Source organism: Thrips palmi, unplaced genomic scaffold (genome assembly GCF_012932325.1).
Source record: "Thrips palmi isolate BJ-2018 unplaced genomic scaffold, TpBJ-2018v1 HiC_scaffold_19, whole genome shotgun sequence".
Classification (NCBI taxonomy): Eukaryota; Metazoa; Arthropoda; class Insecta; order Thysanoptera; family Thripidae; genus Thrips; species Thrips palmi.
The window spans coordinates 4,309,293-4,327,279 of NW_023144628.1; the positions used below are offsets into that span (position 1 = coordinate 4,309,293).

General features: G+C 46.0%; 2 protein-coding genes across 7 annotated transcripts; one reads left to right on the plus strand and one right to left on the minus strand.

Moving 5' to 3' along the window:
- The first annotated feature begins 40 nt into the window (after positions 1-40).
- LOC117646146 (CTD small phosphatase-like protein 2) lies at positions 41-9,757 on the plus strand. Of its 3 annotated transcripts, none has more exons than XM_034386880.1 (11): positions 41-443; positions 5,514-5,655; positions 5,733-5,955; positions 6,046-6,183; positions 6,303-6,468; positions 6,566-6,810; positions 6,971-7,114; positions 7,223-7,452; positions 7,532-7,658; positions 7,759-7,854; positions 7,936-9,757. In XM_034386880.1, exons 3-11 carry the CDS (start codon positions 5,785-5,787, stop codon positions 7,999-8,001), a joined length of 1,383 nt encoding a protein of 460 aa, XP_034242771.1. In that variant the 5' UTR covers positions 41-443; positions 5,514-5,655; positions 5,733-5,784; the 3' UTR covers positions 8,002-9,757. The 3 variants fall into 3 exon arrangements, with proteins under 3 accessions (XP_034242771.1, XP_034242772.1, XP_034242773.1); XM_034386881.1 differs by lacking the exon at positions 41-443 and adding an exon at positions 484-599 and having other exon boundaries at positions 7,936-8,001; XM_034386882.1 differs by lacking the exon at positions 41-443 and adding an exon at positions 637-1,457 and having other exon boundaries at positions 7,936-8,001.
- A 1,551-nt stretch (positions 9,758-11,308) lies between these two features.
- Positions 11,309-17,956, minus strand: LOC117646147 (acyl-CoA-binding domain-containing protein 5). Of its 4 annotated transcripts, XM_034386884.1 has the most exons (10): positions 15,289-17,518; positions 15,202-15,207; positions 14,533-14,726; positions 14,287-14,449; positions 14,032-14,207; positions 13,786-13,951; positions 13,559-13,713; positions 13,141-13,215; positions 12,527-12,726; positions 11,362-12,445 (listed from the first exon to the last, which is right to left on the minus strand). In XM_034386884.1, exons 1-9 carry the CDS (start codon positions 15,380-15,382, stop codon positions 12,574-12,576), a joined length of 1,182 nt encoding a protein of 393 aa, XP_034242775.1. In that variant the 5' UTR covers positions 15,383-17,518; the 3' UTR covers positions 11,362-12,445; positions 12,527-12,573. The 4 variants fall into 4 exon arrangements, with proteins under 4 accessions (XP_034242774.1, XP_034242775.1, XP_034242776.1 ...); XM_034386883.1 differs by lacking the exon at positions 15,289-17,518 and adding an exon at positions 17,759-17,956 and having other exon boundaries at positions 11,309-12,445; positions 13,559-13,951; XM_034386885.1 differs by lacking the exons at positions 15,202-15,207; positions 15,289-17,518 and adding an exon at positions 17,759-17,948.
- Between the last annotated feature and the right edge of the window lie 31 nt (positions 17,957-17,987).

The following is a 17,987-nucleotide window of genomic DNA, read 5'->3' on the forward strand; positions in this document are numbered from 1 at the left end:
GGGCCACGCCGCCCGACCCCGACCCAGGCTGGTCCCTGATTCGTCGAGTGAGAAAAGCATCGGAGTCCCGAGTGATGGCGTCTGCTTCGTAGCTGTGTGAATGTTACCGCCGCGATTTGTTTGTGTTTGGTGGGAATTTCACGGACGGACTGCCTGAAAAGTGGTTTCAAACTCTATTTTTCCGTGTGGCCGATTTCGCTAGCGTCTTCTTTCAGTGAAATTGTGCCATCCTAGCTGTGTCTCCTCGATTCGTCTTTGGCGGTATTTTTGTTGTACTGATCAGCGGACCGACGCCATGTTGTGTGATTGTTTACGGTAGAAGAAATTTTGGGAAGAGAGTGCATTATTTCGGTCCAATTTGCGTTGACCTGGGTTCGTTTGGTGGTTCTTCCCCTCTGCGACTAGTGCTGCACTCCGACATTCGCCTCAGATCCTTCTTGAAGGTATGTTTGGTTTCCTCAACTTGAATTTTTGGAGGCAACTCTTGCGGGATCTTTGACATCCCGTTCCCGCCTTCCTTCCAAAACAAACGATTAGGCTAAGCAAGATGTACACAAAACTTGTCATTCTTCAATTTTCTTGTGCCTCGGCACACTCTGGTGAGCCGTTGCGATGCCTTTTTAGTCCCTTCGAGCTGCGGTTGCCCTTTCTGTTCGTCCTTCTGGTGTGAAGCGTCTTGATAGGCAGCGGGCTTGATTCATTCACTCATTGATTCATGATTTGGTCGGACGTTGGGTTGGGTTGTATTCCTTTGTATCCTTCATTATCGAAAATGGAATGAATCTTTGTCATTCGAGATAGCACAGTTCGTGTTATTCTTGTAAAGTACGAGTAGATTGAATGAGTTCTTTGCTGTTCGCTGTTGGTTGTGACCTCTTGCTCTCACTCTCGTGTATTCCATTTGAATTTACCATACTATTTTTATTCATGTGTTGCTGTATTTTTTAAAATATTTATACATTGTGTGTTCTTTCTTTGCAAGCCTAAATTTTCTATTAATGCAAATTTTTGAGTCAGCAATGTCTTGAAGTACCTGTCGCAAACAAATGTCAGAACTGGTTCTCGAAGTTGGATATGGTGTCGCTCCTTTTGCATTTTCTTTTCATTGTACAATTTTCAGTTTATGCCTCATGAGGATAATGTTTGGGCTATGTTCAGTCATGATTTATGCGAATTTTATCTTGACGAGTACTTTACTCTGAAATTTTAACTAACAATAATCGAGGCTCATCCTACTTTTGAAGAACTTGGGAGGGGAGAAGATGGTTTAAGCTAAGATGTACCTGACTGACAGGATTTCTAAATTTAAAATGAAGTAGAATACCCATATTTATCAAATGCGGCCACTGTGCCAATGAATTTTTATGTCGTGACACATCGGTCAGTAGGCATGGAAACAGTGTACAGTGAAATTGTCGAAACTCCACTTGACATCGTACTACGTCCAAATGTTTTAGGTGAGATTAAGCGAATTTAAAGTTGTAAACAAGAAATTGCACTCATTAATGTCGAACAAATGCAGTACATATTATCAGAGAGGGGGCAAGAACCGGAAAGTGTGCCGACCATCAAATGATAACCAATTTTTATGTTATATTATATGGTCAAGATATAATTCTTATCTGTTTTATCTGCTTCCATGTCTGGTGGTCCTTCCCTTGAGGGAAAACATGAGGCTTACTATTGACGTGCAGTCACTCTAGCATGCAGGTTCCCTGTCGAAAGCATTACGGTCGGTCACTGTTTTCTTGGACAGCCCCCTTCTAGAGAGTGTGAGAACGGCTTTCAGATGAATCACAGGGAGGAGGGGAGGGGGTCTCAGAATCAGGTTATCGCCCGCCTCGAGCTAGACCTGCGTTGACAAGTCCCCTTCTCCTTCCCTCTCCCGCTCTCCAAAGACTGACTCGCTCGCACGCACCGCGCACCACGGTCCGGACCTAGACCCGTGGGGCATATGGACGTGGACCGTGGACCAAGCAGACCAAGGCAGCGTTAGCGTCGTCCACAGCGTCGAGCCCACAGCCCCCACACACAATGACGTGCGTCTAGTCTTGTGTTGCCGATGCCTTGTCTAGCCGCCGTGCCCGAGTGCCGGGCCTTCGGGCCTTCGCCTTCGGGCCGCGGCGCTGCGCTCCGCAGCTCCGCCGCTTGACAGGGACGTGCGCGTAGCGTCGCGTAGGGGTTGATGCTGGTCGATGCAGAAATAGAAATAGCTACCCCCGCCCGTCCCAGCCATGGTCCCTGGGCGGTGCGGTACCACAGCACGCCGGGCCGCTGGGAACCTCGCCAATACAAGTGCAGAAGTCATGTCTGTGTGGTGTTTATCCGCGAGGTGGGTTGGGTTGGGTTGGGTTGTGAGGCGGAAGCCTCCATGCCATCCCTTCGCACCCCCCGAGGAAGTGGAAGTCCCAGGGTGTTCGAACCCTGGTCCGTCGAGCCAGAGCAGGGCCAGAGCCGCGTGTGGGCGTTGCGTTTGGCGAGCCTGCTGTGTAAGCTGTGTACTGTGCAGACCGTTCGGACCAATTGGTGCACAAGTGCACACGCGACGCGGGCCTCGGTGCTGCGGTGCTGCGGCGTGGCGTGCATGACCGAGGCATGACGGGCCGCGGCACAGACTCGCGGCACAGGCCCGCGGCCCGGACAGGACAAAGACGACATGGCTGGCGAGTGAGCGAGTGGGGGCATAGACCAGGCAGAGGCGCGGCGGCAGGCGAGCATGGTGTTCAAGGCCGTGCCGCACGCGGAGCGCGGAGGGGCCTCCGCGGGGACGACGGGGGCCTCGGGTAGCTCTGGCGGCCCTGGCGGCTCTGGCACCGCCAAAGCCGATGAGGCTGCGCGGCATCGCTATCGCCGAGCCTCGCTGACTTTCTGGCTTTCGGTGTCGCGCGCCGACGGACGCTTGAAAGCGCGGCCTGATGGCGCCCTGGTGACTGTGACGTACTTCCGGTGTGCGCACTGCGACCGGCGCGCAGCTCGCGCAGCTCTTGGCGGGCAGGGAAGTCGCGGGAAGAGAGGGGGGGGGGCTTTCGACCGGGCTGTGCCGGGGCTGTGCCGGGGCTCTGTGTGCCTTGTGCCCGGGCTGTGCTGGCGTACAGGCCGGCAGGCCGGGCACCTCAACCCCCCCGGCGCGGTGAGCGCCGTGCACCACTACCCTGCACCCCCCACTGCGGGGGTAGGCGCCACCCGGACCGGTACGCGCCGGGGTTCAAACACCCGTTACAATTTCTTTTGCCTCTCTAACGCAAGTGGGGCATAGGGTCACCAGAGGAAGTGCCGGTAGTGGCGATACCCCGCTCCCGATAGACCGACTAAACGTGTGCTAGCAACACCAGTGCGACAGCGGCAAGGAGTCCATTTGACCTACTCTTGTAGTTTTGGGTCTAGAGAAGGTTAGGCTACCCATCTCACTGGAGGGAAGTCCGAAAAGTTTGCCTGGGCCGACTCTATTCTGTTGGGCTGCCCTAGCTAGCCTGCCTAGCCTGCCCCACTCTCACTCGTCTAGTTTCTCCCGCGGCACGCTTCCTCGGCGGGCCGCCCCGCCAGCCTGCCAGCCTGCCAGCCCCGCCCGGACACTGCTACTGCTGCCGCGCCGCGACCTGCATTTTCTCTCGCCGGGAGACTTCGCTGGACGCGCGGCCGTCGTGCGCCCCGTCCAGGGGCATGTCGGCGCCAACCTGGCGGAACCGGCGCAAGGCCTTTGACTAGGGCGCAAACCGCGTGGGCCGATGTGGGCTTCGTTTCGGATGCCCTTCGGAATGGGGTGGCCAGCTCCTACTCGCTGAGCCCCCAGGCCGCGGCGTGTCGCGGGGGTCCTAGGCTGGAGGCTGCTTGCTGCATCGCTTGGTCGGGACCGAGACTAGCCGCCAGTTCGGGCCGTTTGGGGCCCCGTGTGAACGTCTTGGAACGACGTGGGCCGGCCGCGGGCCAAAGCGTGGTAGTGCTGGGGGGGCCAGGCCCGGGCCAGGCCGGCCACGCGCTTGCTGCTTCTGCTTCAGGACTTGAGGACTCGGCCGGCCGGCCCGGCTCGCTACGGCCCGGCTTGCCCTGCCCACCCCTTTCCTTTCCCCTTCCCCGCCGAGCCCGGGTTTCGGTTTGACCAAGGCGCGGTGCGACGCGCGATCCCACCGTGCGGTGCGGTGCCGTGCGCCCTTCGCATGGAGGGCGGAGAAGGGAGGGAAGGCAGCGGTGCCCCCCCCCCCTTTTGTGTTTGCCGGGCAGCTCGGCAGCACTGGCAGGAGGCAGGGCGCTGTAGCCCTCTTCATGACGGGGCGCCGGGACGTCCCTGCCCGTCCCGTTTCCGGGTCGGTGTTTAGCTGGGCGATGCCTGCGATGCCGTGGTTGGAGCCCCAGGAGGCCGTGCCGCGTGCCGCGTGGGGCCGCGGCGTGGCGTGGCGCCGTGGCGGCACCGCGGAGGGACTGTCTGCGTATTGATCCCCGGCCCCGCGCTGCCCCGCGCTGCCCCGCGCCCACGCGGCAAGGCGGGGCGGGGACGGCGGGGACGGCGGGGACGCGGGCGGCGACACCCCTTCCCTCTTCTTCAGCCGCGTGCACCTGCAGCCGTCTGCCCGCCCCACTGGCCCCACTCTACGCACCGACCGGTCCTGCACGGCCCCACCGCCGCACCACGGCGCGGATGTCCGTTGGGTTGCCTACCAGGGGGAAGTCCCATGGCTCCTCGGTGCTACATGCGCGGGTCGCGCGGTCAGCTGCCCGATCCCGAATGATCGCCGCGTCGCCCCGTCTCGCTCGTGCCCCTGCGTGACGCGTAATGAGTGCGAGAGAGACGGAGCGCCGAAGCGAACCTTCGGAATCGGGCGGCAGGACAGCGGTTCGCCCAAGTGTAAGCCGGCCTCGCCAAGCGGGGTCAGGAGCGTCAGGACGCAGGACCGCGGCGCGCTAGTGTAAGCCGGCCCGTCTCGCTGCAAACAAATAACCGGCCGCCACACGGCCCGCGAGACGCCCCTCTTCCCCCTCCCCCTCTCTCTTTTTCCTCTGTCGTTCCCCTCTCCAAAGCCCGTTGCAGCGGCCCGGTCGTCCTGGTCCTGCAGCCTGTGCCGCCTGCAGCAGCGCGGAGAAAGCTTCCCTCCCCCTTCCCCCTCCTCCCACCTTTCTCCAAGGAGCCACTGGTGGTAGCTGTGCGAGCTGTGCGATGATGCAGCTGGTGCAGGAGCACAGGGAGGAGAGAGTTTGACGGACTTGTCTGGGGAGGAAAATGAAACTGCCTGAGCGAGGAAGCTTAAATGGCCCGTCACACAGATGTATTGACAATGCATCTAGAAGCCAAAAAATTAAACACACTTGTAGATGAGACAGGTGTATGGTTGAAACTGCTCTCTAGAAATAAATCGTCACAGTTATTGGGTGAGATTTCTGGGGAAAGGCTTTGCAGTTGTAAAAGAGACGTTTAATGACACACACACACACACACCATCCTTTGATTTTTTCCTCACTGTTACAGCTTTGACCTTCAGCCCAGCAACATATTTCCTATCAATTTTCCTTGTTTGTTACAGGCAGACATGATGGGGCATGGTTCATCTTGCTCAATGGATTTTCTCCCCCTAGAGCCACATTGTGATGACACTTCGCCTTCTGGGATTGGTCCATAAATTTACCCATTCTAAGTCCATACTCTAGTCTCAGCCACTCTTCTTTGTAAGTGATATTGTACTGCTGTTAAAATTGGCATTTACTTATCTTTGTAATTTTTACAACTTGGGTTTTCTTTTTAGCTACTGGCACCTTACCAAGGTGATTTGCCTCAAGAGTGGTGGAGAAGCAATAATGTGGCTGCGCAGTGAGCAGCGGATAACATACAGACGGGGGCGACAGACGAAAAAGTCAGGTCCTGGTTCTACAGGGACAAACTCTAGAAAAACACTTGGCCTTTCAAATTCAGGCCGTTGTCAGAAGATTTCTCGTTGTCGAAGACGTTCGAAAAACCTCCTCCAAGAGGTAGACAATCAGTTACCATTGAAGTAGTTAATTTTTATCATCGTGTGAGCAGTGTTCCAAGTTGTGATCCAACATTGTTGATGTCTTCAGAACTCCTGTGACAACGTTCTACCGCAAGAAACTACAGACCATCTTTATCACAAGAAACCTTGTGTAGCAAAGTCTAACGACAGTGCTAGCAGCAGTGAAGTTTGTCTATCAACTCCAGGGACATCTGTACTATCTATTGTAAGCAAAATAATTTAATCAAATAACAAAAATTCAGATCAATCCTTCTCTTGAAAATATTAAGGGAGAGGGAAAGGGGCCATCAATTTCAGTTCTACCATCATTTTTAATTCTTTTAGGTATCTACCATGTGTGAAGAAAGTAAGGAGAATTCTGTGCCTGTTGCTGCATCCCCTCCTGCAGACTCAGCTGTTTTCAATGTGTATCAACCTGAGGACCCATCGAATGATGTAGACATAGATTTGTCATGCTTGCTGGAGGAAGAAGCAAAGGCTGGCAACTCAGGCAAGCTTTTGAAACTTTAATAGTCATCAGTTTTTTGTCAGTCTTGGCATTTTTGTACCCAACAATATTTTAATATTTTTGTTTGCTTCAAATTTAGAATTGGCTCTGCAATGCTATGCAATGGCAGCAGCTGTTGTTGCCCAACAGCAACAGGAAGAGGAAGAACAGAAAAGAGCCCAGCAACAAAATCAACTTCAGCTTGAAGTTGTGAATAATCTCCAATCTATGAATAACAATTCTGTCATGGAAGAAAATGGTGATAAAGGAGAGCTTACGTGTTATGAAGACACATCAGAAATTACTCAAGATGAGAACATGATGACACAGGCTGAAACCTCAGGGGTGAGTTGCCACTGGAATTTTCATCACTATTGTGGATTGGAGGGGAGACCCTAGGAGAGCTACCAGAGCGGGCTGAGCTTTGCCTTTGAACCCGAATGGTGTTCAAAATGTTTGGTGGTATTTTGTGTTGCAATTATAATAATGCCTTTGTTTGTTGCAGTCCTGTGAAGAAGAGTGGGAGCCTTTTGACCCCTACCAATTCATAAAGCAACTGCCTCCCCTGACAAATGAAATGCGTTCCCGTTGCCCTGCACTACCCTTAAAAACGCGTAGCAGCCCAGAATTCTCCCTTGTCCTTGATTTGGTAAGTCAATGGCGTTGTAAACGAGCCAGCCTTTGGACCCAGAAAGTTTCATGTTTTTAAACTATACTGTGGCAAATATTATATCCTGACTTTCTTGAATGTTCACAGGATGAAACTTTGGTGCATTGTAGTCTTCAAGAGCTGGAAGGAGCAGCGTTTTCTTTTCCTGTTCTTTTCCAAGAATGCTCATACACAGTCTTTGTGCGTACAAGACCTTATTTCAAAGAATTCCTTGAGAGATGCTCTCGTCTATTTGAAGTGATTTTGTTTACTGCTTCAAAACGTGTATATGCTGACAAATTGTTAAATCTTTTGGACCCCAGAAGAGAACTCATTAAGTGAGTAGTTAACACCAGTCACACTTAGATGACTGTTCGTTCTATTATTCTATAATAATTTTTATGTTTGTGTCCAAAGGTATCGCCTTTTCCGAGAACACTGTGTCTGTGTTCAGGGCAACTATGTAAAGGATTTATCCATTTTGGGCAGGGACCTCTCTCGCACCATAATTGTGGACAATTCCCCTCAAGCCTTTGGCTATCAGGTATAACTTGGAACAAAAACTTCTAATTTTCAAATATTGCCTTGATTGTTTTACATCTAGTTACTTTGATTCCTAGCTTATTGTTAATTATTTGTTTCAGCTCGAAAATGGAATCCCTATTGAAAGTTGGTTTGTGGACCGATCTGACAAAGAATTGTTGAAGTTACTTCCGTTTTTGGAGAGCTTGGTTTCTAAGGTAAGAGTGCACCCTTTCTTTTCTCCTGTCTTTACTGCATTGACTGGTTCACATTATCTTACTTTCTATGTTTGTTTTCAGAATGAAGATGTGCGGCCTCATATACGTGACAAATATAGGCTGTTCAGGTATCTTCCCCCAGATTAATTTAAAAACTTGTGCATGTCAACATGTCTACCACTCCAGTGCTTATTGCCCATCAGTTGTAATATGTGGAAGATGTGGAATCAGTATTCATTTACTGTAGCTTCAAGCCATGTTCTGGGCACCAATTTGAATGCTTTTAATTTATTACATTTCTGCTTTTCTTAATTTCTTTTACCATGCATCATCATATTTTATCAGTGTTCCATGTCTTGTAGACTTTTTAATTTACCTTAAGACTTTTACCTTATATTCTTTAAGCTTATTGTGAAGCTTTTTACCCTGTGGCTCTAATTGTGTTAGTCCCCTTACCGTTTGCAACATCTGTTTTCTACTGTTTTGCATTATTGTAAACTTTGCAGAAAATGGCTTTGACATTTTCCTTTATTCTCTGACAATTTCTAGGAGATGCGTCGTTGTGAATCTTAACTTTTGATTGTGTAAATAAGTAAACGTACACCTGCAATGCATCTGTTCTATATTAACCTACTTAGTCATTGTGCATCTATCAAAATTATAATATAATAATGCAATCATATTATATACATATATATATACATACATATAAATAAATATATATTCAAATAAATATATCTATACGCAAGATGTTAACAGATGATTAGAAAGTGTACAAATTTTATTCTAGCTTGTCAGTTATTGTGTTTATCATTAACTTGTCCTACTGTTAAAATAGAGTTTAACTTATTTAGTTTAGATCCAATTGGCCATGGCAGAGACTTACACTAAAATTTGCATTAAGAAGTAAGATAATGTTAGCAATCGATCTCAATTTTTTTCTTTCATGGAAGTTGTTTGCTGCCTCAGGATTCTGGTGGATCATCCCACATTACCATGTATTCTTTATGTGTTTTGTATTTGAGTACAATTTTGGCTGTTTTACTGTCACTTTTGATCTTTTGGCCATTCATAAAAAATTTGAGAAATAAACAATCAGGGTGTTCTGCGCCCTTTAATTTTAAAGTAAAATGAGTCTGTGATAGGATTTTTATTTTTGTGTTTTGTTTGTGGGCTTTGACTAAGTTTTATTTATGTTGCATTGTAATTGTTATTACCGTGCCCTGTCTGTGAAAATATTTTATGATGAATGATCTCCCATAATCTCTTTGAGAATTTGTTTTCCTTTTTTATGGTGGTGTGCTTCCATGGAAATGGTGAGAGGTATGCATAAGCTGTTTTCTGCTGCCGGGAGCGGAGTAGTGATTGTTGTCTTGTAGGTGTCTGTGTTAAAAGTAAATTGAACACAAGTGGGTCTAAGGTGCTGTGTTTTCATCATCTAGTTTTCAATTTGTTATGACTGACACCTCAGCTGATGCATACCTTTCTTAGTAAGGAGAACTTTGAATAGAGTAATCATTTTCTTGCGGTTTTGTCACCTGCCTGGCTAATTTAAGTATTTTGTGGGGGTTGTGACCCTTACTACCTCTGCAGATGTATTGCCTAGTGGTGATCCTGGCTGAGCAGCAAATGTAAGTGATTTGAGTGCTCATAACTTTAAGAGGTTTTCTTGAAGTCTTAGTTTACTGTCTGCTCATTCTCATTTTAACTTGCAAATTTGTATTTGATGTTCAAAATTACGTTATGTTCCATTTGTTCTATTTAATGTGAACTATTTTGAAGTTGAAGGCATGTGAAGTATACCTTGATCTTCATCTACCTGTTATATAAAGATTGCCATGCCTCGTAATAAATAAATAACCTACAAGTTACCTGGTACATAAAAAAGAGAATGCTGCTTCAATTGTTGGTTACTTTTCATGAAATATCCTCTCTACTGACAAACATCTTGACAGGCTTGTTTAAGTTATTGTAGGTAGAGGAGCTGGTCTCCTGAATGTTTTGAATCGTAAGCCCATCATATCTTTCAGTTCCCTGTTTATCCTGTTGTCACAATGTCCAAGCTTCAGTCCAGAGGGAATGCCTTATCCTTGAAATTTAATAGATGGGTTTGATTGGATTTATTGAATGGTCACGTTTGGCTTGCTGGAATTAAAATCTACACATGACATTCCCTAGTTAAATTCCTGGTGTCTTCAGCCAATTATGTTGAAATACTGCCTGGGCCACGTTTCCTAGCTGATTATACCAGCAAGATGAGACCATTGTTAGTAGATCCATTCAGCCATTGATATATTTTCTTATAGTACAAAGTGTTATTGAAGGTTACCATTACTTTGTAAATTTGTCAATTTATATTTTTTTTCTTTTTGAATCCACTTCACCATTACCTTGACCATCTTAAGTATGACATAGAAAAGAGAATGTTGAGAAATTTATGTGGGTACTATGTAATTACGTTTGGTGTTAAGTTTTTAAAATACTGATCTGTCTGCTTTTGATTGAAGACAAGTTAAATGGTTTCAGGTACAGTTTTAGTATCAAACATTCATAATAGAACTTCCATGATGCAGCTGAAGGCAACAAATTAATTAGATGATTGATTAATGTGACAAAAAGCCAGTTTCACTGTCCCAGTTTTACAGTAAATTTTAACAGGTCTTGTATGGCTACCTGTACTGTTCTACAATATTTGGCTGTTCTGCATGATACCTATTCTAAAATATTTATTAATTAAATTCTGGGAGCAATAATAGAGAATCTTGGATCTCTTACTTGCTTCTGCTACCTTAGGCAAAATGTGGAAACGGGCCTTTTTTTTTCTCTCTCTTGTTTTAAAGTAAATCTCCTATTTAAATGTTTTCTAATGCTTTCCCTAAAATTTGCTTGGCTGGTGCGGCAATTAGCAGTGGTCAAGGCTGAGAGGTGAAACTAGCAAGTCAGTTAATTAATGAGGTAATTAATTGTATTTACTAATAACCCTATTCAGTCTGTCACATAAACACAAATGCATTGTTAGTGGGTAGTAAAGTCTGTTTAGAAAAGTAAAGTTCAGTGTAAGCTTGCATGATTCCATTGCTGACACTTGGGATTTGAACAAATTCATAATTTTGAAACGATCTTTATATCCTATTTTTTTCTTTGGTTTGTTTGTTTTGCTCTGGATAATGTTAAACATTTTTTAAAAAGTGAGTTGAGTCATTTCTGAAGGTTATTGTTACTGTTTTTGTGTTTCATTTATGAATCTTGATTGTATGTTAGTAATGAAAAATATAGGCTACTTTTTTTTTTTTTTTTGAAAGAATAAACAGCAAATTAAATGAAATCGTGAGACCTGTTTGATCAAATGTCAACAATGTCCGTACATTAGAGCTTTAAACTCCAGGCATGTGGGTCTCTCCCACAAACACACACACACAAACAGCAAGAAGGTATAAAAAATACTGGCTGAACATTAAGTCAATTACACTTCTTTATTCAAAATGTTTAAAAAGTGACAAAGAGGAATAAAATACAAATATATATATTCATAAGAAAACACACAAACTAAGAATATCCTCAACCATTAATAGAACATTTGTTTCTTTCTTTAAGTTTTACCACAGTCCGTATCACCTAGTTGCTGCTTGAAAGCAATAAAACCACATGGCTCAGGTCACCCACCTTCCTATGAAACCGCTTTATTTGTACATGGGTAAAAGCCTGAGATATTGGAAGCTTACTCATTAATCTTTTGGCACTTTGTACACAGTATATGAAAAATATCTAGGATACAAAGAACCCTGTGCACAAACTTTACTGCATTTCAAAGATCACTCAGCTCAATTAGATTGTTTTTAACTTTTGGACACAATCTTTGGGGACCCGCGCCCGCCCCCTACTTACAAGTTACTCCTGTTCACACTGACAACTACCTTTCATACTAACTGGCCGCATTTGACTAACATGAATCGTATCTTCAAGCAAGGATTCGCTTTAAATCATGTAAACAAGATCCTCCATCTAATAAAATTCTAGGGTATTTGGTGATGATTGGAAAGATCACATAGAATTATCAATAACTGCAAATCTGGAATCTGGACACTGGAGGCAGTCACAGAATTCACTTGCTGGAAACAAATATACAGCTCTTATTACTAAGGCCTTCATAAACATCAATATCCATGAAATTTTTCAGTCGAAATCTCATGACACGTGTTGATTGAGAGAGTGGATACAAAAATGAGGAGAGTGGACACAAAAGAGAGAAGAAAAGACAAAAAAATGGGGTACATCATTGATTGATCAAAACTCTACCATTCTTTGCAACAGATATCAAAGAACAGCCTTTTAAAATTAAAATATAAAATGCAACATAGTACCATGACTTCATACAACACACACACACTCAAGAGGAATGCAAAGATTAAGTTTGATCAACAAGTCCAAATTTAAAATCAGTTGTACCTTCTTTGCCCTAAAAAGCTATGAAACAAGAAATGTTAACTGAACATCAGAGAGCAATAAAAATTGGGATTCTGATGAATCACGACACAATAATATCAAAGTGATGGTAAGTGAACATGGATATGATGTTTCAGGGAAAAGCAACCTGGAAGCAAGAGAACACACCAATGAGTTCTTTCATGCTTTCAAAGTATTTTAACTACACCTATCAAAAAGAGGACCTTACCTTATTATCATAATTAAGAAGTGCACTGCAAGGAGCAAGTCACTTTATCACAGAGGACGTTTAATGTTGAGAGCAGCTCTTCGTCGCTGTAACCACAGCATGAAGAAGTGCACTAGAATCGGCCAGGCGGTGATGAAGAACACAGCTCTGGGTGAAAGGTCTCGGAAAGGCCACCATTTAGGCTGGCGAGACACACGAGACTGTAAAAGAAATGCATCGATAAAACATCGAACAAAAGTCAAGAAAAAAGTATAATTTCTCTTGGAAATAAATAAGAGCAATACAGGATCATATTGGAAGTAGTATGCTAACATGCAAAAAAAAAATCCAAATTATGGTGAAAACTTAACAGTATCATGCCCAAATTTGTTGACTACATTGATAATAGAAATATGAGGTAAGCAAACTAAAACTACAAACACATAGGTCCAAGAAATTATTTGTACAACATTTTGTACAAAACACTCAAGGAAATGCATAAAGATAAAGCAAATGCAAACAATGATGGGTGTTACCCTTGCAATGACTACAGCCAATAACACAGAGGAAAATCCCATGACCGTCACTTCTCTTAGAGCAAGTCAATTACAGAAAGGGCAATCCAGCTGTCTTACCCTGGAGAGAGCTTCTGCATGACGTCGAATGTCTTCACAAGAAGCACATGACTCAATCAGTGGGTCAAAGAAAGACTGAGAAAAGGAAACGCAATAAAAAAAAGTCAGAAAAAAGCTAAAAACGCAGGTGCAAAAATCTCATGCATTAAGAGCAAAGTGGCCTTAGAGTCCTAGAATGGGAGGACTCTAAGTGGCCTTTGTTCAACCAAAATTCAATTTCAAAGCAAGATACACTACTCAGTGCGTTACAAAAATTAAAAGTTAAAAAATAACAAGAAGAAAAACCAAAGAAAATTTGTTTGAAAACCAAAAGCAGAAAACTTAGGGAGTCTCAGAATGAGCATTTACAAACAACTCAGAAAAAGAAGCTAACAGAGATGTCAAACAAGACAAGAAAAAAAAAGAAAAGAAAGGTTACCTGATGTGCTTCAAGTGATGCAGGAACACGAGAAAGTGATGCAACTTCTAAGGATCGAACTCTTGCAGTGATGCGATCTAAGTCCTTCTGCAGATGTAGAACAACATCTCTCATCTGTTCAGAGATGTCATGGCTGTCATGGGCCTGGGAAGGATCTGAAATAAAAAAAGTAACAGAATAAGAAAAATCTTGCAATAAGTGAGGGATGCTTGCAGGATAGTACTTACTTTTTCGCCGTGCTGATGGACTTCCCCTGTCTCTAGGTCTACTTCTGTCATGCATGTCAGAATCTGGCCCATTATGTAAAACATCTCCATTCATTTTGTGATGTAAACCATTCATTTGTGAATAGTTTCGTGCAGAGGATGGAGCAATGTGTTTCTCACTGATGTACTAAGATTGTGAGATAAAAACCATGAATAACAAATATCTGGTTCAATCATGAATAATTTAAATTTTTCGTGTATGCTCACCTCATTGATTTCTACAGTGTCAATGAAGACATCTTCATCTTCGTCATCATCCCCTTCATCACTTGAGCATGGATGGGTGTCAGGGCTTGCTGATTCACTACTGGCAGGACTGGATCCTAGACTTGAAGAAATTGGAGCAGATTTTCCTGTTCTGGTTGGAGAAGTTTCCCTTGATCCTATCACAAGAGAAAAGGGTCAAACTTTAAACAATACATCTGTTTACATCATCTTTAGACACAATTCTCTAAAACATACCAAGAGGTGAATTGCTAAGTGGAGACCCTGGCATTGAACGCATTCTTTCAAGTGTGGGACCAAGCAGCAATTCCAAGTCTGATGCCGGTATAGCTTCATACACAGAATCCAGACTTCCCATGAACTTTGCTACATTATCTGTATATGACATGGTTTCTACAATCTGTCATTTAAAAAAATATAAAAGAATTAATATCAATTTTTTTTCCACTTGCAACTGAAAAATTTCTGAGTTTGTTTTTGTACCTGTCTTAATTCATCCACGTAGTTCTTCATGGCCTCCTCAGCAGGCATGTTACCCAATTTAGCCCATGCATCGTACTTGACCTTCTTCACCACCTCCCAAAATGAAGGCCTGGGCCCTTTGCACGGACCCTCTGATGCTTGCTTAAAGTAAGCGTAAAACCTGAGCATGAGCTCATGGGATGGCTGGAAGGCACCTGAAATGATAGAAAAACAAGCCCATGTCACAGATGGGTATAATAAGAGTACTATGCAGTTGTCCAAAGTTATTACAAGCACATATTCTAAAATAGAGCATATGCTTACTACTGTGGACAACTACAGTGCGCTTTCCGGTAGTAGCTGGAAGCTTTAATTGGACTATGATAGGTAATACATTCTAGGGTGAAAGTACACAAACTGCATAAACTGATTTATCATCATATGAATTGTCACCACCACCAAATTTTCCGTTTCCCCCAAAATGAAAAGGGATGTCATTCGGGATAGGAGTTGCATGCAAGAAGTCTGCGCTCGTGTCTCGCTGCAGCTCAAGTCACCCATGACGAGGGGAAGCTAATAGAGAGGACTAGGGCAATCTCTAATCCCACTTCGACTCGTGCCCCCCGCGTCTGTGAGTCCCAGTCCCAGAGTACAGTAACTCAGTAACTGCAGTCAAACTCGTCAACGTACCAGGTCCTGTGGGTAAAAAAGAAGTACACAATTTTAATAAAAGGGCGCACTGTAACGTGTCAAATCCGAGTCGGTCATCCATTTAACTTGTCACACAAGATGCAACGCAGAGGAAGTGGGAAAGAGAAGTGATAGTAGGGCCAGTCTGGGAAAAATACAGAAGACTCAGAACAGCCTCCATTTCAACACGCTCCTCCGGATGCTCATGGCAACACCGGGCCCAAGGAGAAGGAGACGTGTTGGGCCAGGCCAGCCAGGCACTCGAGCCCAAGTGCGGCTCAATCTTGTCGAGTGACGAGTGGGGCCTGTGGGGCCCACGACGTAGATTTGAGGGGGGGGAGGGGGAGGAGGAGACTGACGCACCTCTGGCCACTTGAACGGCAGGCAACCTGAGGGCAGAAAGTACGGCATGGCCCCTGGAAGGTAGGCAAAAGGTACGGCTCGACCCTCGCTTGGCTCGCACGCCTTGAATATGGCGCGTGTGTGGGAGCGAGCGGCCGTCGGCACAGCACGCCTCGTCTAGCTTCGTCTAGCTTCGTCTAGCTTCGTCAGCTTCGTCTAGCTTTGTGCCCCCTCACTGAGCCCCAGAGCGTGCCGCGTGCCGCAGTGCTGCGACGAATGACAAATCGAACAGTGATTCCGACGCTAAGCTCGGGGCTTATCGGCGATTCCGCTTCGGCATGCCCCGCGAGTGCGAGAGAGAAAGAGCGAAGACACTCTGTTAGGAACGGGCATGCACGGCCAGCCAGCAGCCAGCGCGGCGGGTGCGATAAGGGAAGTCAAAATACAGAAACGCGCAAACGCTGCGTCGTCCACTCCGCGCTCCGCTGCCACTCGTATCGCCGTGATCACTAGTTCTATGTTCCATCCATTCCGATTCCGATTCCCTGAGTGTGGTTGCGCGGCAGCGCGGCGGGCCGAGAAAACTACGCTGCCATTCTCGTCGCTCCGCATTCAAGGTTTTAGCACCCCTTTGACCGGTTTGAATTTGGCGAGTCGGTCCTGGTCGTTCCCCCAGCCCGGCGGCCGACTGCCGAGGGCTGGCTGCCTGGCTGGCTGCCTGCCCGCACTTAGGCGGGCTGTTCAATAAACATTGGCCCGTTGGCACACTCGATCACTCGATCCACTGGCGGGGCGGGGCAGGCAGGGCATTATGATTGGCTGGGAAGGGAACGGCCACCGCCTCTCCGAGTCGAACGGTCATTGCAGGGCCCATCGCCTACCGCCCCACCCGTCGGCACTAGACAGGCTCAGGCTTAGATATCAGGGCCGGGCTGGGCCGGGGACGGGACGGGGGGACGGGGTGCCAGGCGGGAACCAGGAGGGGGGGTGCAATTAGATTCCAGAAGTGCAGGGGCCCAGCAAAAGCCAAGCGCCACGGGCCACGCGCCGCATGACGTCACACTCCGACCCGACTCCCGACTGGGAAGCGAAAACCTGCTCATTGCATAACATGTAACGACCGGAGGGAGCCGGAGGGAGCCGGAGGGAGAGGAGAGGGAGGGACAGGTTGCACAGCGTCAGCATGGCCAGCGCATGGCGTTGCCAGACCGGCTCTATGGAGCCCAAACAGAGCAAAACACGCACACGCCGTGGGACCCCAAAGTAAAATAAAATATACTGCCATCAGGCTACCGGGTTCCACAACTGGTCCAGTAGGTTTTCCCACATGCCGTACATCCTTGGGTTGACATAGAAAACAGTTCAAGAGAGCATGTCTATAGGTCAACTTCTGTTTTGTAGTGTTTGGCTCCTAAATTCACAATGCAACCTCAGCCAGAGATAAATTTTGAATGCATCGCGGAGCACAGATGAACCTTTCCTAGTAGTTTGCGAAAGTAGGACTTAGCGATGGAGAGACAAATGCTTTCTATTTGCCATGAAAACATTGATAGTAGAGTTAAGATCAAATCATTATTGTGTATAAAATGGTGGAAATTTTTGCATGAACAAAAGCAAAACCAAACCAAATTCTATATAGAAACTTCCAGAAACAATACAGGTCTTTGCTTCTTAAATGATAATAGCCAAACGGATATAGCAGATAATGAATGGGATCACAGTTATTCCAAATTGCAATTTGACCCACAAAGAACAAAAATATTACTTCAACTATTAAGTTGTTTCTTGTGTTCCCAAAGTGGAGGGTCCAGGGCAACGTTTTCAAAACAAACCATAAAACTGATGTGCGCAAGGGAAGTTTGATTAATTCATAAGCTACATAAATCATTTGAGTTAAATATCAAACATAGAAAAGCGAAGTTTGTTCATACTGGAGCAAGACAATATATACTAGTTGTGCCTATCTATTCACCTTGAAAAGGTATTGGCCAACAAAAAAAAAATGGGGCAAGTTGAGAACCTCTCTTCAAAACAAGTATGGGTGGCTGTTCCGAGTAGAAGAAAGCGTCAGAAAAAGGAGAACTGAATGATCCGAAGGGTGAAATTCCAGGTAATACAGAAGAACGTAGGATGAACTGAGCGCAGGCTACTAAAGGTTAGAAAACACCATTCGCCCACTGGACTACAGAATCGGCATATCGCACACATGACTCACCATCCTTAGGTAAACTCCTAATAACGTTGACGGCGGCGCGAAATTTTTCCTCGATCGACATTTTTGATGCACCGTCACCACATACCAGGCCCCTCCGCCTTGGAACCCTCCGGCCAATGAACTAAATCGTCCGACAGTGACAGTTGCAGAAAGCAGAAGCTATCAGCAGAAGACGCCTGGGTGGGAGGCAACCCTTCCGACGCGGTGAGACAACAAAACCAACAAAACG